The sequence below is a fragment of the Marmota marmota genome, unplaced genomic scaffold, assembly GCF_001458135.2.
Source record: "Marmota marmota marmota unplaced genomic scaffold, marMar, whole genome shotgun sequence".
In the NCBI taxonomy this organism is placed as follows: Eukaryota; Metazoa; Chordata; class Mammalia; order Rodentia; family Sciuridae; genus Marmota; species Marmota marmota.
The window spans coordinates 52,878,290-52,896,727 of record NW_026000229.1 but is presented as its reverse complement, the minus strand read 5'-3'; the positions used below and the strand labels follow the sequence as shown (position 1 = coordinate 52,896,727).

Genomic DNA, 18,438 nt, shown 5'->3' with positions numbered 1-18,438 from the left:
GGACACCCAGTGAACCAAGAATATGTTTCTGAGGTGGAGAAGTTCTATCAAAGGGCAGGGAAGAAAAGGTTCAAAGGGGAGATTGAGAAAGGACAAGGGGAGCTTGAATTTGACTAAAAATAAATAATCTCACTAACACATTAGGGGATACTGGTAGGTATGCTGGGGGAAGGGTTGAGAGAGATAGAATTATTAAGTGAGTATAGCTACAAGTGACCTACCCCATCTCATTCTGTAGATAAGAAGTGATTCTGATCCTTTCTCATCCCACCCCCACATTATGTCTTTTCCCTTTCTTGCCTGAACATCATCCCTATCCTCTCCACTATCACATTTACCCCCACCTTTCCCTTCCTTTTACACACTTCCTTCCTTTCTCTGCAACTGTTCTTTTTTTCTCTCATGACTACATCTTTCCCCCTCTTCCTGTGCCAATAATAGAAATTAGACAGGATCAAAACTGCAGGTAGAGGGCTGAGCCTGTGGCTCATTGGTAGAGCACTTGCCTTGCAAGTGTGAGGCACTGGGTTCGATCGTCAGCACCACATAAACATAAATAAATAAAATAAAGGTATGTGTCCATCTACAACTAAAAAAAAAATTAAAAAACTGCAGGTGGAAAGATTACCTCTACAGAAGGGGAAGGGGGGAATCACAGCTCACTCTTCAACCCAAAAAGAAAGAAAAAATGAGATTAATGTAGAGCCATAAGAAGTTGAGGGCAGAGCAGCCAGAACTCTTTACATTGGAAAGAGAAGACCTTCCAAAAGAAGAAGTTTATATTAAAAAATAATTGAGGAGATAAAATTGAAATTAGTGTTTAGGGTGGAGAACTGAAGTAAGTGCTATGTGAAAGCTAAATAAGATCAATCAATAAAAAGAATCACTGGAAAAAAGCAAAAGTTCAGTCCAAGCCCCACATCCCAGTAGCTAACTGGCTATATCTGACAAATTACATCTTAATTCCAAAGGAACAAAATCAGAAACACTTGAAAATAGAATACAGAATGGAGATCAGTGTAGATCAAGGAGACATTGAAATCTTGGATGGTGAAAACACTGTACTTGTACTTACACAAGTGCTATGGTTTTAATGTCCCCACCAAAACTTATATTGAAATTTAATCCTCATTGTGAGATATTCAGGGGAAGAAAATTAATCCTACTGTGCTATTTAGTGGTGGGACTTTCAGGGGGTAATTAAAGTTAAATGAGGCCATAGGGGTGTGACTTTAAAAAAGGAGGAGGAGAGACTTGATCTAGTATGTTCTGTCTCATCACATGATACCCTGGTGTTACTCTGGGACTCCGCGGAGTCCCCACCAACGAGGAGGACCTCACCAAAGACAGCTACCCAATCTTGAACTTTCCAGCCCTCAGAACAATGAGCTGAGTCAACTTTTAGTTTTTATAAATTACTCTGTCTGTGGACTGAAACAATAGGTAACTATAGGTCAAAAATGATATGGAGCTGGGCTCAGAGGCACATGCCTGTAATCCTAGCAGTTCAGGAGGCTGAGGCAGAAGGAACGCAAGTTCAAGGCCAGCCTCAGCAACCTTTAGAGGCCATATGTAACTTAGCAAGACCTTGTCTCAAAATAAAATATGAAAAAGGGCTGGGGATGTGGCTTAGTGGTTAAGCACCCCTGGGTTTAATCCCTGGTATCCCCACCCAAAATGATATGGAGCCCCAGGAATAGACAGCCAAGAAGAAAAAGGATTGAGTAAATGGAGATGCCACCACACATGGGAGAAAATATGACCAAAGTGGCTCCATTTAACTAATGCACTAGCCACCTCCAAATACCTGCATCCTTGTCTCATTACTCAAAACCAACCAGGTTAGTTAGGGGAGGGAAGAGGGGAAAAAAGCTATATCCTTAATAAAACAGTTACCCCCACATATTCTAAATAGTAAAGCTGTTCTTCCTCAATATATTGGTACTTCAAAAACAACGGAGGTGTTGAAGTTGAGGGCAGAGCAGCCAGAACTCTTTACATTGGAAAGAGTAGACCTTACAAAAGAAGAAGTTTCACCTTAGCTATCAAACATATAAATCAATGGAAAATTACGTAAAAGAATCCGAGGTATGTAGCATATATAATGAAAGGTAATAAAAAGCCCTCTTAGAAATCGTAGTCCCAGCTAATCAATGCACTATTGCTTCAACACAGCATCATTTAAATCTCAGTCTACATCTCATCTATTCCTTTAAAAAGATGGATTTACACAGGAAAGAATATATTTGAATTCTTTTAAGACCAGATATTGTAAGCAATGGAACTAGGTTTAAAGACAATTCCCTTAGAACCTCTTCTTCATAAACAGATACCAAAACATCATTCCAAATCAATGAAGCAAGCCTAGAAGACCCTCACATGCCTAAATCCAAATTTTAGTTTGTTCCTCTCACCTCCAGTGTCTGGCACCCTCATTTGCATTTCATTTCTAAATCATCATAGGTTTGCTTTGATATGACATGTCTTTTAAGAGCTGCCATTAAGCTTGAATTATGTGTTTTACATATGAATCACATGGGAAGAACTATGGCATTTACTTAATATTATCTGTTTTCTGTGGCAAAGTACAATTCTTGGGAGATTTTTCCCATTTAAAAAAAAAATTAGTGTTGTTTTTTTTTTTTCCTTCCTCCATAAAGCTACCAGTATCAGACCTTCCTAGATGATGTTAGATATTTGCTTCAACCAAAAATGTTCAACCAAAGGCACAAGTTTGGGGCATTTTACAAAAACAAAAATCTTATTCTATATAACATGAAATGATAATAGGGGTAAAAAGCAAAATTATTATGGATAAGAAAGTTTAATCAAATTAAACATTAACTTTTCTACATAATAAAATATGTAAGGACAATAAAAGGGAAAAAAATGTTTGCCAAGAACATATGTTTATAAGGATAATAAATGAAATTGTGTTATCTTTTGTTGTTAGAAATTCAAGGGGTTTTCCCCCTAATAATTTAATAATTTTAAAATATTTTCATGTGTACACATACTGCCCTAAGTCTTTTTTTTTTTAGAATTTTAATATTTATTTTTTAGTTTTTGGCGGACACAACATCTTTGTTTGTATGTGGGGCTGAAGATCGAACCCGGGCCGCACGCATGCCAGGCGAGCGCGCTACCGCTTGAGCCACATCCCCAGCCCGCCCTCAAGTCTTAATTACACTTCTAATCAGTATGTCATAGCCTATACATGAATGTTGAACTCTTGAATTATCAGTCTCTTTGGGATTTAAAGATGAGAGAATTGTTGACAGAATGCAATTTACTAAAATCTTCACCTTTCAATGTCTAGAATTATGCCGGAAATTGCCCTGGTTAATAACCTTCACCTTAGCTACCAAACATACAAATCTATGGAAAATTATGTAAAAGAATCTGAGGTATGTAGCATATATAATTATAGTATAATCTTAATTATATTCACTAAGGAGGCAAAATGTTCAATTTATCGCCCTAACACTACACAGACCACCTTTAGGTTTTTCTCATAAAGCTTAAGACTAATACATGTTCAATCCCTATTTGTTAAAGGAGAGTTGATTACAACATGAGTATTAAAAAGAAGAGATTTCCTAGATACAGCCATGCTAATAAATAATACTTTTATTACTCTTAATATATGTCAGATCCTATTATAAGTGCATTTTGTTTTTAATTACTGTATCAACCTATAAAAATATGTACTATATCACAAACAAGAAAAGCAGAGAGAGATTAAGTATCTTGCATGTTCTATGCTGTAACACCTCTAACTCCATGGAGAACCAAGTCCGCCAAACAACTGGAGCCACTCACTAAGCAGTGTTTCTCAAAGGGTAATCCTCCCTCTCCTGTGCCAGACTCAGGGGTACTAGTTTAACTTTCCTATTCCCAGGCCCTGCCTCAGGCAGAGTTTCAGGGGACGCCTAGGATCTACATGTTAAATAAGTACTTTCATGTCTATTAAAGTTTAAGAAACACTATATTAGAGACTAACAAACTATCCATTAGTGGCTCATCCTACAAGTATAATAAGCCTATAATACTATTTTGTTCTAATAATTTTAAATTGAAATAGTCAACCTTCTCTTTTATTTCCAATATATGAAGAAAATGGGTAGAACTAGGTTAGTAGAACAATCTATTACTCTCTTGGATAAAATAGTCTACTTAGATTTTACTTTATTTATAGAAAACTAAAATCACTACAACAGTTAAATGAACAATTATGATGGTGATTAGAAGAACAGCATTCATAATATATTAACTTGCAATTATATGTAATTTTATTTGGAAGAGGGCAGCATGGTATAATAAAAATATTACTAAATTATAAGTCAGATCACATCCTACCACTAGCCACAATTATGACCTTTGGTTCTATTGAACTGGAGATGATTCCTCTGCTCCCAAAGACTAAAGTATTTATCTGATCAATATAAATGTATAAAGATGTCATCAAATCTACATTTACCTCGGAGATTATTATTTTTATAAGGTTAAATTATTTTTAGTGGTTGTTAAATAAAGGCTACTAATTGATCTAATGACTTATATTTTACATCAATAAAAAATTTAAAGTCAGGTTTAAGAAAATCTGGCTAAGAACAATGAAAGGGTTGCAGAGGTTTTTTGGAATGTTTGTGAGTCTTCAAAATAATCCTGGTGTATGCTTCTGGTGAGATGCATTTAATGATAGACTTGAGAAAAATCTAAGCTTTCCATACACAATGTATAATTAATGCTACAAAAAGAAAATTAAAGCAGGCATAGTGGTGCATGACTATAATCCCCAGCTACTTAGCAGGATGAAGCAGGAAGATCTCTAGATCCACAGAACTACCTAATAGGGATACTAAAAAAGGCTGACCTGAAAATGAATGTGTAAGGGAATATTACTCAAGCATAAAAAGAAATCAAATAATTGTGTTAGTCAACTTTTGGTTACTATGATAAAATACTTGAAAGAAAAATAACAGAGGAAAGATTTATTTTGGTTCATAGTTTCAGTAGTTTCAGTTCATGGCCAGCTGGCTCCACTGCTTTGGTCCTGAGGTGAAGCAGAACATCATGGCAGAAGGACATGATCTATGAAAGCTGCTCATCTCCCGATTGCTCAGAAGTAGAGAAAGAGGGAGGAAGGAGCCAGGGACAAGATATATCCCCCAGGGCATACCCCCAGTGACCCACTTACTCCAGTGAGGTCCCACCTCCTCTGAGTTCCACTATCTCTCAATAATGCCATTAAATTATTAATTCATCAATAGATCAATCCAATGATGAGGTTAGAGCTCTCATGATCCAATCATTTCCTAAAAACCTGACCTCTGAACATTGCTGCACTGGGGATCAAGGCTTCCTTCCACACGTAAACAGATGGGGGACAACGCATAGCCAAATACAGTAGATATCTACTACAACATGAATGTTCCTTGAAAACATTAGGTTAAGTGAAAGAAATCAAACCAAAAAACCACTTAAGGTATATTTCTATTTCTTTGAAATGTCCAGAAAAGGTAAATCAAAAAAAGATAGGAATTAGATTAGTGGTTCCCAGGGCAGGGGGAGGTGAGAATGAAGAATAACAACAAATGGGTGTGTTTTTTGTTTTTTTGGGGGGCAGGGTGTAAAAGAAAATGTTCTGGAATTAGAGATTGGTGATAGTTTTGCAACTTTTTGAATATAATAAAAAACAATAATAATACACTTTTATAAGGGAGAAGTATATAGATAGTATCTAAATTAATACCAATATTTAAAATGAATGAATGACCAGTGTTTTTCTCTGTTGTCTGAAGTACAAAAAGACTGCCCACATTCTAATATAAAACCTGACTTTATTTTCCTCACCTTTGGTCACATTCTTAGCTTCCCCTACCCTCTGTTCAACTAATATGACCTTGAAGATGAAAATTTATTATTACTACTACAAAAGAAACCACAAATCTTTTAGAAAAGCAATTAAAAATGACTTTAGATTATTCCACTCTGTACCAAGAGTGTCAATAACTTAAAAAATGACTGTAATGAAATATTCTAATTTTCTCTCTTGCCTTTCTTCTATCTTATTACTAAATTGCCGCAGTCTGGCTGGGCACAAATGCCGCAGTCTGGCTGGGCACACAATCACGAGCCACCACACAGCTTGTAGATTCAAACAGCAACTCTTTATTCCCGAACTCACACCAGCCATCTACAAACACGTTCTGGGGAAATCCACGTTCTCTGCCCAAATCCACCTCCACTGGGCTTCTATCTCCCAAAAAATACTGTCTGAATCCCGTGAGAACTCAAGGGGAACTCAGGCAGCAGGATACGCCCTATTCCCAGCAGGAATAATCTTAAACCTGGAACGCCCTAAACCCGATTATCCTAAACCGGGAACACCCTAATCCGCCCTGGTCCTTGAGCAAGGTCACCTACATGCAATATCACTGCAAAATGTCCTATTTCCACGAGTCCTTCCACTAAGCAACATGGGGTATGCTGGCAAGGAAACTGTCATACCTACTTGGCTAATGGCTCCCAGCACTAAATGATAGAATTAAATGTGATTCATAGGGCTGGGGATGTGGCTCAAGCGGTAGCGCACTTGCCTGGCATGCATGCGGCCTGGGTTCAATCCTCAGCACCACATACAAACAAAGATGTTGTGTCTGCCGAAAACTAAAAAATAAATATTAAAAAATTCTCTCTCTCTCTCTCTCTCTCTCTAAAAAAATGTGATTCATAGTCAATAGTAAATACTGTGATCATCAAATTCAATTTAGTGGACACTTACTGATCATCAACTGTGTGCTATGCACAATGCTACACTGGGAAAGAAACTCTGTAAAAAACAAGATAACGTTATTTTAACCAAAAAAAAAATCACAAAGCCAGTCCATATATTACTTTTCCTTAAATTTTAAATAATAGGCCTAGGGATTACAGAAATGATAAAAGCAGCTCTTGCCAACAATTTGTTAAGTCACATGATAAGTATCTGTCAAATGCTTATTCATTATGCAGTATAAAACAAGGAAAAAGGGCTGGGGTTGTGGCTCAAGAAGTAGAGAGCTCGCCTAACATGCGTGAGGCACTAGGTTCTATCTAAAGCACCACATAAAAATAAAATAAATGGGGCTGAAGTTGAGGCTCAATGGTAGAGCGTTTGCCTTGCATTTGTGAGGCACTGGGTTTAATCCTTTGCACCACATAAAATAAATAAGTAAAATAAAGACGTTCAACTAAAAAAGTTAAAAAAATGAAATAAAATAAAGATATTGTGCCCACCTATAACTAAAAAAATATTGAAAAAAAAAACCAAGAAAAAAAGCATCAGCTTTGTAATTTTTGACCCATTTTTAAAACTGGATTGTTTTGTTTTGCTATTACTAAGTTTTGAGGATATGGACTTGAATTCCAGAGCTACAATTTCTAAATTGTGTGCTTTCGGAAAATTAGTTAACCGTAATGAATCTTATTTCTCACTCTGTAATAAAATGAAATTAAAACTACCTTCCTGATATGGTATTTTGAAGAATAAATGAAACAACGATACAATGCCTGATAAGCCTTCAGTAAATGGAGATTACTACTAAGATAATGATTATGTTCAGGGAAGAAAAAAGATGGGGGGAAGGGTAGGTTAAAATGAATGCATTACTTTTTATTTTTTTTATGGACACAATATCTTTTTTTTTTATTTATTTTTCTGTGGTACTGAGGTTCAAATGTAGTACCTCACATGTGCGAGACAAGTGCTCCACCATTGAGTTACAACTCCAGCCCCTGAATGCATTATTTTTAATCAGACATTCAGTAAAGGCTCAGAAAGACGGGACTAAATGTTGAAGAACAAATAATTTGTAGGCACACAAGGTGCAGAGAGAAGGTAACTCCAGGTGGAGGACAATAATGCACAAAAGCATTGAGGATTTGAAGTGGGGATAATGGAGAGGGTTCCATTATTGTTCATTTAACCAGATCAATTAGTTATACTGGATGTGTATGAAAAAGCCATAAGTTAGGGGCTGACAGTTCTTTCCTTTCTAAAATCTAAAAATCACATTGTAAAATGAGAGTATTTCTATTGAGCATTTTGGATTTTTTAGCACATACAATACCATTTTTTGTTTCTAGATAACTGCTACTAACTACAAAGCACAAGTGTTCGGAACTTTTGGTTTGGATGGAATTTATTTATTTTTGAGATGGGGTTTTGCAATGTTAACTAGGCTGGTCTTAAACTTGTGAGCTCAAGTGAGCCTCCTGCCTCAGCTTCCTGAGTCTACCACCACACCTAGATGAATGGAATTTAATTTTAATAAACACCTAAAATTCAGTGTACATTATACTGAAAATATATTGTACTATAAAATATATCAAACTATTCCCTCCTGAAGTGTTAAACAGAAGAAAAAGATGTAAGAATACATAAATGTAATATATAATATACTCAGCACCACATTTACATACCTTTTTAAAAATATTTTTTTAGTTGTTGATGGACCTTTATTTTATTCATTTATTTATATGTGGTGCTGAGAATTGAATCCAGTGCCTCACACATGCAAGGCAAGTGCTCTATCACTGAGCCACAACCCCAGCCCCCACATTTACATACCTTTTAACAACACAATCTCTCATACCTTCCCAAATAATACATTTTCATAATGTTAATTAAGAAAACTCATAATGGAAAAAGAAATATCATAAACTCAGCAATATTTACTTATGTCATTTGAATATAGTTCATAATCAGTAAAATTTACCCTTGACAAATTCACTGGATTATATAATCACTACCCCAATCATTTTCATTATCCTCGAAATTTCCTTCCTGTTATTTGAACTCCCCTGGTGGGCAACCACTGATCTGTCCTCTATAATTTTGCCTTTTCTAAAATGTCATGTAAATGGGACCATACAGTATATATGTATCTTCTTGATTTGGTTTCTTTTACTTCATAAAAAGAAGCTGAGTTTCATTTGCTCTGTTGTGTGTATACCAGAAGTTCATTCCCTTTAATTGCTAATAGATTCCACTGTATCTATGTATCACAGGTTATTTATTTACGCGTTGAAGGACATTTGGTTGATTCCAACTTTGGGGAGTTATGAGCAAAACCACTAAAAGACATTTTAGTACAGGTTTTCTGTGAACATAAATTTTCATTTCTTTTGAGTAAATACAGTAAATATATGTAATTTATAAGAAACAACCAAATTGTTTTCCAAGGTGGCTGTTCCGTTTTGTATTCCCACCATGAATGTAACAGAATTAGAGTTGCTCTACCTTCCTGAATATTATGTGTATACATATTTTTTTCTTTTCACCTTGGATAGAGTTCTCTGAAATTCTTGGATCTATGGTTTATATTCATTATTCCCATAAAATTATTGAATGATTTCCTCAAGTACTTCTTTCCCATTTGCTTTCTTTTCTTGCTGGGATTCCAATTATAAGTATGTTAGGCTGTCTGGTATTGCCCCATAACTCTTGAATGCTCAGTCTTTTTTCTCAGTCTCCTTTTTGTGTTTCAATTTCTATTGGCTATCTTCAAGTTTACTGATTTCTTGGCTATGTTGAGTCCACTGATAAGACCACGGATGTCATTCTTTATGACTATACTCCACCTCAAGACTTGATAATGGTAGTGACAGCCAGAGTCTCATTGGGGAGTTCTTAAAAATTAGTGAATAACAAAAACATAAATATTCAGAAATATACTTATAAACGTGAAAGCCCTGATAGATCTAGTCCACCTGGGCTCTAGAACTAGACAAAGAAAAGATGGCTCCAGTGGTTTATTTAAGGGGGTACATCAAAGGCAGGGATAAGGTTTCAAGGGCAGAATCTTGCTTCATGATGTCTAGTAGTCAGCAGGTTGATTGGCATCTTCTCAGGTCACACCCACCTCAGGTGCTGTGTGGGATCTCTGGCAGAGCTTGAGGGGGAAGTTTACCTGCAACAGGCGATCAATCAATCCCTGTGGGGGTGCCACAGGAGGTTCCCAATGCCAGACCTATCCCCTCATTAGGCTATGATGCACAACAGTCCACACACAGCCCACAGAGGGCTCGTGATAATTTGACCCTTTCTTTTTATTTGTACCTCTTTGTTCAAGTTTTCATACTCTATTCATACATATTTTGTCAACTTTTCCTACTGGGGCCTTTACATAGCTAATTTACTGACAATTTCAACATATGAGACCACTGATCCTTGTTCTGTTGATTGCTTGGTTTCTTAAGAGTAAGATTGTGCTAAGCATGGTGGCACGTGCTGATAGTCCCAGCTACCAGTAAAGCTGAGACAAGAGAATTAACCAGTAGTTCAGGGATAGCCTGGGCAACACAGTGAAACCCCAACTCTTAGAAAAGAAATAAAAAACAGAAGGCTGGGGATGAAACTCAGTGATCGAGCACTTGCCCAGCACATGCAAGGCTCTGGATTTGATCTCACAGGGAAAAAAGAAAGAAAGAAAAAGAAGTACATTGTCATTGTTTTTTCTTATTTTCTTTTAATTTTTATTAACTGCTATTGTAGATAAAACAATAGAGACAAAAATAAAGATATTAATGTATGAAAATGGAAATACCTCTTCTGTAAGTAGGCCACTAGTGGGAAGGGTTGAGTCAACAAAGTCATGAATTAAGCTGGCTTTGAGATTTGCCGTTGCTGCATTTCAAATTCTTCTGGTGTTACTCTGTTTTTAGAGTGGGCCCTAGGATGCCCAAGAGTTTTCCTCAGTGTTTCTTTTCCACCATCAGCTTTTGGCCTTCACTGTGCAACTACCTGCTCCAGAGCATGAGTTTTGAGATCCTGCTACTGCTGCTCATTATCCAGTTGTTCTCAAGGTGGGGAATGGCATGGTTCTCTGTTATCCTAGTCCCATATCAGTCCCAGGCGGATTCAGTAGGCCTGGGGCCCATGATAGAACTCATGATGGAGTGACCCTGCTTCTCCTTCCTGTGGCAGCCAAATTCTGCCTTGACCCTTTGGCAAGTTTTGTGAAGGATTTTCCCACCCCTCCTCCTGCAATAGAAAACTTTTTTTTTTTCTTTTTTGATCCTGGGGATTGAATCCAGGGGTACTTTACCACTGATCTACATTTCTAGCCTTTTCATTTTTAAATTTTGAAACAAGGTCTTGCCAAGTTGTTGAGGGTCTTCTTAAATTGCTGAGGCTGACCTCAAACTTGAGATCCTCCAGCCTCTTCAGCCTTCCTAGTTGCTGGGATTACGGGCATGTGCCACCATACCAGACAGCAACAGGAAACTTTTAATAGTATTTACATAAGATTGTGGGCCCAATCTTTCCTTCCTCTTTCCCAAGGGTAGATAGTCTTTTCTTTACCTTTCCCCTAGCAATGAGTTTTTACCTGTACCCTGGATGCATTAGATATGCAGCCCCCTGTTGGGTGGCTTAAGGCTTTTTTTCTTATAGACAATGGGTCAAAACAGGGTCTCCTCTGTCTGGAACTGATAGCCACCTAGGCCTTACCAATGAAGGAGATTCTTTCCATTCTCTTGCCCTCCCCTAATTTTTCTCTAAAGATCTGTGGGGAGGAAGCCCACAAGTGGCTATAAATTCCCTTGTATCTGTAACTTCCAATGTGTCTACCTATATACTGGACCTTTGGCAACCCCCTAAGAGAGTTTAGCCAAACGCTTCTTGTCTGCTTGGCTGGTGCCCAACCTCTCTTCCTGTGACTGTGTTCTGGCACAGGTGAGACAGTACTTGTATTCCTTCTTCTGGAGAACTCTGCTTTTCTTTGGACTTTAGCCTACTTAAGTTTTTATGTCATAAGTATTATAAGCCCTCTGATAAGTTTAAGAAATGTTATGATTTTGTGGTTTATCTAATATTTTATTATAATTAGAGTAGCAGTGATACTCTTCCACTTTCCTCATCCTGGGCAGAAACAAAATCCCCAAATTCAGCAACATTTCAAAGGGAATTTCTTTTTTGCTAATCAATAATAATTTGTAGAAGACACATTTATTCAGATAATGCTTGTTAAACATTTAAATTTATGGGTTTTTTTTCATAGACATTAGTAGGTACCACCATCCACCCCTCTCTCAGATATTTCTTTTCTTTTTTACTTATTTTTTCTTGTAGTTCTAGGAATAAAACCCTGGCCTCATGCTTGCTAACCACTGAGCAAAACTCCCTGCTCCCCCACATTACATTTTTTGAAATCACTATCATACCTAATACTAAAACCAAAAAACAAAACAAACTTAGAACATTTAGCTATAGTTTTGAAATTATTAAGATTAATTATAATTCTGATAGTTATTGGGATTTAGCCATATTTAAAAATACAAAGGCAAAAACTCTATCACTTTATTAAAGAACAAAACTGATTTATTTGCATACATGGTCAGAAATAGCTTCTGCAAAGAATAAGCTTTGAATTTCCTAATTCTTACATATTTAAAGTTATAATCATAGTATGTGAGGTAGGAAGATGGTAAGGTGGCTAGGCATTGAACTCAGTATATAATGCTAAAAAAATTCATAATTCTTGTTTCCCACAAAAACATAAACTGATATTGATTAATTACTACAATTACATCTATTATTTTTAGTGTTTACACACACACACACACACACACACACACATTCTGAACAACATAGTCTATGAATAAGAAAACTAAAAATTACTATGACTTTGACAATCCAATACAATCCGTCCTAGCATTTAACCATAAAACATATGATCTAATTTTTTTCTCATTATTGTATAGTATGTTTGACTTTCTAATTATTATTTATCATGATAGTTTTAAACTTTTCAGAGAGAACCTAAAAGAGGAAAGTATTTTTTTTAAAACAAACTATTTCAAACTGGGTACTGTTGCACATGCTTGTAATCCCAGCTAGTTGAGAGGCTGAGGCAGGAAGATCACAAAATCAAGGTCAACCTGGGCAACTTAGTGAGATTCTGTCTCAAAAATTTAAATTAAAATTTAAAAAGGGCTGGGGATGAGCTACTGGGCTACATCCCCAGTAGCTCAGTGGTAGTGGGAAAAAAAAGTGAGCTATTTTAACATACCACTTTATCGAATTTAGTTCTTGTGTTCAACCAAACTGATTTCAAAGTAGTCTCACTTGTACTGAAAATAGCTAACTTGCACAGTTAAAGGGAAAATAATAGAAATGAAAACCACTTTCTCAGAAGTTGCTTTCACTAAAAAATTGTTAGACACATTCATCAGTATATATAATCAGATAAGTGGTATCATGTAGTCAAAAACATACCCTATGAATTCAATACCAAATGAAACAACCTTTTTCCAAAGATGTCATCTGTGAGAATAATCAATTCAATTTGTCTCTTTTATATTTAAATATGAAAGTAATAGCTAAGGAGGGGAAAATTTAAAAAACAAGGATATTGCAGATTTCTTAGCAGCATAGTGTTAGAATCTATGTTCTACCATAGCCTCAATTTTCAATGAATGAACATTAAAAAAAGGTGCTATTTCTAGTAAACTGCTTTGATTTTTTATATTTGCATATTAAGCTACTATACATTTCAAAGTAAAGTACATGATACTTCCCCCTGAAATAATTTGGGGTTCAAGTATTCTTAGAAACATTTATCTCCCAGAAAAGATGTGGTTTTGATTCCCTGGTGATAGGATGAATTTCCTTATCTTCAAGGCCTCTGAGTGTAAGAGATAGGATTGAATTTCTTCAAGGTCACCCCAAGTCCTGAGAGCCTTAGAGGATTATTTTGGCACTCTGGCTTTCTATTCTCTGAAATATTTGGCAAAGTCTCAGAATTTCATTAGAAAAGAAAAAAAAAACATAAAATTTATGGGAAAAAGTCATAACTGTCTGCATTTCCCAAGGCAATTATATCCATTCAAGAAATATTCAGTCTAGAGATATATATCAACTACAGAGTGAAAGACTTGGCTTCTATTTAAAATACTCTATTTATAACCCATTGGGTTTTTATGTGTCTTAGTTGAGGCTGAAATAGGTCTGCTCTCCTAACTTTTGAATTAGATGTAATATTAAATGCAAAAAAAATTAAACATATTAAGTCTAACAGTTGTAAACTTTCTCCTACTGGCTAATTTCTAGATTTCTTTTATTTTTCTTATGACTTGTTTACCTATTAAATGTCAACTGGACATTACTTAATGGCATTGCTGTAAGTCAACAAAAATGTAAATATTGCCATCCTGTGGTGAAACATTCACATAAAGTGAAACTGAAAACATCGTCACTTTCCTAAAGACAGTAAAATCCTACCAAAGTTACCTTCCTATGAGCTAAATCAGTTGTTTTATTAGGTAAAATATCCCTCAAGAAAATACAATTCATTTATAACTAAGAAATTCTTTCTTTCTTTTTACCAAGTACTGGGAATTAAACCCAGAACCTTGTTCATAGTTCAGGCGGAACTCTTCTCCTGTCTAAGCCTCCTGAGGAGCTGGGATTATACTGAGTCCAGCCAAAATGTTTTTTAAAAAAAATTAAACTAGCCAGGCGTGGCAGCACATGCCTATAATCCCAGAAGTTCGGGAGACTAAGGAAGAGGTTTATTACAAGTTCAAAGTCAGCCTCAACAACTTAGCAAGGCCCTGGAAAACTTAATGAGATCTTGTCTCAAAATAAAAAAAGAGCTGGGGATACAGCTCAGTTGTTGTGTGCTTGGATTCAATCTCCAGTACCAAAAAGAAAAAAGAAAAAAACTAAATGAACTACACTGACAATTAACGGCAATAGCACTCAGTAGAAGGGATATCAAATCAATCATGTTATTACCTTAAGAATATTTATTTGCTCATATATATAATATACTGCCATGATTAATTTCTAAATCACCACAAGAAATTCTTATAGGCAATTTTTCATATGATTCTAAAATAAAATTTACCACTTATGTATCATGGGTAGGTTAAAAGTGTTCAAGTGTTCTGAAAAGTTGGATTAAGAGAGTAACAAAAAAATGGAAGAGTTAAAGCCTAAATTTCATATGGCATAACCCTCTTTTTTATTGTTGTTGTTGTGCTAGGTTCAACCCAGGGTCTCTCAAACAATAGGCAAGTGCTCTACCACTGACCCTCAGCCCCAGGATAATCCTAATAACTACCTTGGGCACTTCTCTCATTTAGGTCCATAGCTATATTTATAATTATACTGGCATTCAATAATATGCATTCATTCATATATTATAACATTAAATAAAAATTAGCTATAGAAAAAATCACCCCATTACTCATAAAAGCAAGAAAAAATTATTCAATTATTCAAAATATTCCTAACACTTCTTCCTGGATTATAGACAAAAAGTTTTTAAACAAAAGTGATATATTAATTTCTACTCCAAATTTCAATGTCGGTTATATAAAATACAAAAGACCAAGAAGCAAGAAGGCAAAAAAAAAAAAAAAAAAAGCACAAAAATCTCACGGAAACATAAAAACAATGTCAAAATGCTTCAGTGCTAATTTGTGGAGTTACACAATTTTGATACTACAATAATACAGAAAAGGTAAAAAATGGGAGTTCATAACCCACTTGAATCAAATGTATGGAAGATGATATGTCATGAGCTGTGTAATGTTTTGAACAACCAATAAAAAAAAAATAATAATACAGAAAACTGCATCCACATGATAATAGCATGTAACATGAGAATCATTTGTTGTTGCTGTTGTTATACTTAGTTGACATCACTACACAACACAAAATGTCCTTTCTACAGCCATGATTCCTGCCTTAAATGTATTATAATTTAAGACAGACAACTATGATATATAGATTTATGTCTAATTATAAAGACCCTGACATTTAGTTATATAAAAACCAAAAGTTAACATTCAAGGAAAACATTAACTAAGAGTTTTAAAAATCAAATAGAAATAGTGTTTACTGGTAAAAAGAATTAACAAATTTATAGTAAAATACAAGATTCTTCATCCAAACAGACAAAATGAGGGGAAAAATTATCCTAGAAATAAGAGTAAGATATATGTAAAAGAAAAGAACTCTCAGGATATATCTGTTCACTATTAGGACAAGTATCAAATTTATATTACTACCTATTTTAAAAACAATTCTTACCTTGTGGTGAAAGTGTAATATCAGATTTACTTCTCACATGTATTAAACGACTTTTTACTGGCTTGTGTTCAACTTCTTTAACATCCTCATCCTGCTTTTGTTGGTACTAAAGAATTTAAGACATAAAGTCACAATATTATTTTTTTAAATTAAAATCTGAGCAGTTATTCAGGTGTTTATTATAAAAATTTTTAATAATATGCTTGCTTTAAAATTACCTTTTAATCATTTTGTTATTTATTAGCACTTCTAACAAATGAGTGATCAAGTACATTTTTTTCTTTTTTCCTATTCTTGCAGTGCTGGGGATAGAACCCAGGATTTCACACATGCTAGGCAAGTGCTCTGTTCCTGATCTACATACTCAACCTATCAGTACATATTTTTAATGTTTTTATTAGTGCATCATACATAATAGTGGGGTTCACTTTGACATAATCATATAGCATGGAATATAATTTGCTCCATTTCAGTCCCCAGTACTTATTTAATTTTTTTTAAAAAAGAGAAAAAAAAAACCTTTAAAAGATTTCAATAATATACATGATTTCAATTATTTTAAGCCATTTCTTACAATTTCTATTAGAGAATTTAGAGCTACTTATAAAGCAAACCAGTCTAGATTTATACACACATGATGGAGTGAGAATAAGAACTTAATTTGGCTGTAAGCTCTTCCACATAACCACTTTTGCATAAAATGAAAATTTACATAATGCACTGCAATTTTCAAAGAGCTTTTATATATAGTAACATAATTTAATTCTCAAAGTGTGAGGAGGGATTGTTATCCTCCATTTGCCATTCAAAGAATGTATGCTCCACCATAAGCCCCATCGTCTTTCTTTTTTACCCATACTTAAGCAAATCTGAATTTACAAGAGTCACAAATTTCTTCACAATCAACTTCATAAACTGTGATAACTTTAGCCAATTACTTTCCTTTCCTGTTTTATAGCTTAATTATGAATGAGTTCTAAAACAAATAGCAGATATACTTTAATAGAACTTTAAAAAAGACATCCCTGGACACTTATCAATAACTACAACCATAGACTCTGAAACACCTGTCTACATATACGAGAGAGAGAGAGAGAGAGAGAGAGAGAGAGAGAGAGAGAGAGAGAGAACACTCAAAAGCACTGACAGGCACATCTTCATCTAGAGGTAAAGATGAGCAGCTTTAGATTAGAGTAAAAACAACTAGCCTTAACTCTGGTCTTGAAGTTTAGAGTCACTAGTCATGTAGCTTTCTGTCTTGAATGAAATACTACTTTGGTGTGTATTTCTAAGACAGGTACTATGGCTTGAGCATCCCTAATTCAAAAATTCCAAATCTGAAATACTTCAAAACCCCTAACTCTTTGGCACCAACATGAATGCCTCAAGTGGAAAATTCTATATATCTGAGAGCTCACATGGAAGGTCACAGCCAAAATGTAGGTGCACTAAAAATATTGTATAAAGTTACCTTCAGGCTGTATGTATAAAATGTATATGAAGTATAAATGAATTTTGTGTTTAGACTTGAGTTCCATCCCCAAGATATCTCATTATGCATATGCCATATGCTTCAATCCCAAAAACAGAGACATGAAATCTGAAACACTCTGGTTGTAAGCATCTTGGATATGGGATTCTCAATCTGTAACTATCTTAGACTCTGACTTAGAACCTTCTTGTTGGTTCCTTTCCTTTACCACAGCAAATAAGAGTGGTGTTGTGGAACTGTGCTACCTGTGTTCAAATCTGGCTCAGCCATTTTCTATTTTTGGCTTTGAACAAATTATGTAACTCTTCAATACTTCAATTTCCTCATTCATAACAGGAAGATAACAACTACCTCTCATTACTTTGTTATAAGGATTAAATGAGTTAAAACACAAAGAATTTATGACAGAATCTGGCTAAGTAAGTACTATAAATAAGTGTGCTGCTGTTAACAGTACTAAAGAAATCTTAGGTAAAGACATTTAATGAAGGAATTTTTTGAGGTCTACTCTTCTGGTAACACTTCATGGTCTTACTGTAAAATAGACCAATAGTTAGAGGCAAGCAATCTTTCTTTTTAAACAGCTTTTTTGAGGTATAAGTAATAGACAATAAACTGCATATATTTAAAATGAACAACTTACTAAGTTCTAGTATGTATGTATGTATGTATGTACCCATTCCATGAAACCATCACCACAACCAAGATAATATAATGACCACATTCATCAATCTCAAATTTTCTAATACCCCTTTGTATTTATTCATTCCCATTTGCCCTGTCCACCTCTACTTCTCACCACCCAAGGCAAAAACTGAAATACTTTCTATTACTACAGAGTAGTTTGAATTTTCTAGAA

General features: G+C 35.1%; 1 protein-coding gene across 16 annotated transcripts in view; it reads right to left on the bottom strand.

The window, feature by feature from the left end:
- The window catches only part of Kiaa0586 (KIAA0586 ortholog), a 124,134-nt gene that overhangs the window by 16,169 nt on the left and 89,527 nt on the right, over window positions 1-18,438 (bottom strand). For 15 of the 16 annotated variants that reach the window (XM_048793284.1, XM_048793295.1, XM_048793279.1 and 12 more), the window contains one exon: window positions 16,088-16,193. In XM_048793284.1, coding sequence (XP_048649241.1) covers window positions 16,088-16,193 — 106 coding nt within the window. Of the gene's footprint in view, window positions 1-9,896; window positions 9,957-16,087; window positions 16,194-18,438 lie in introns of those variants that run through there. The other variant, XM_048793294.1, reaches the window with a different exon arrangement.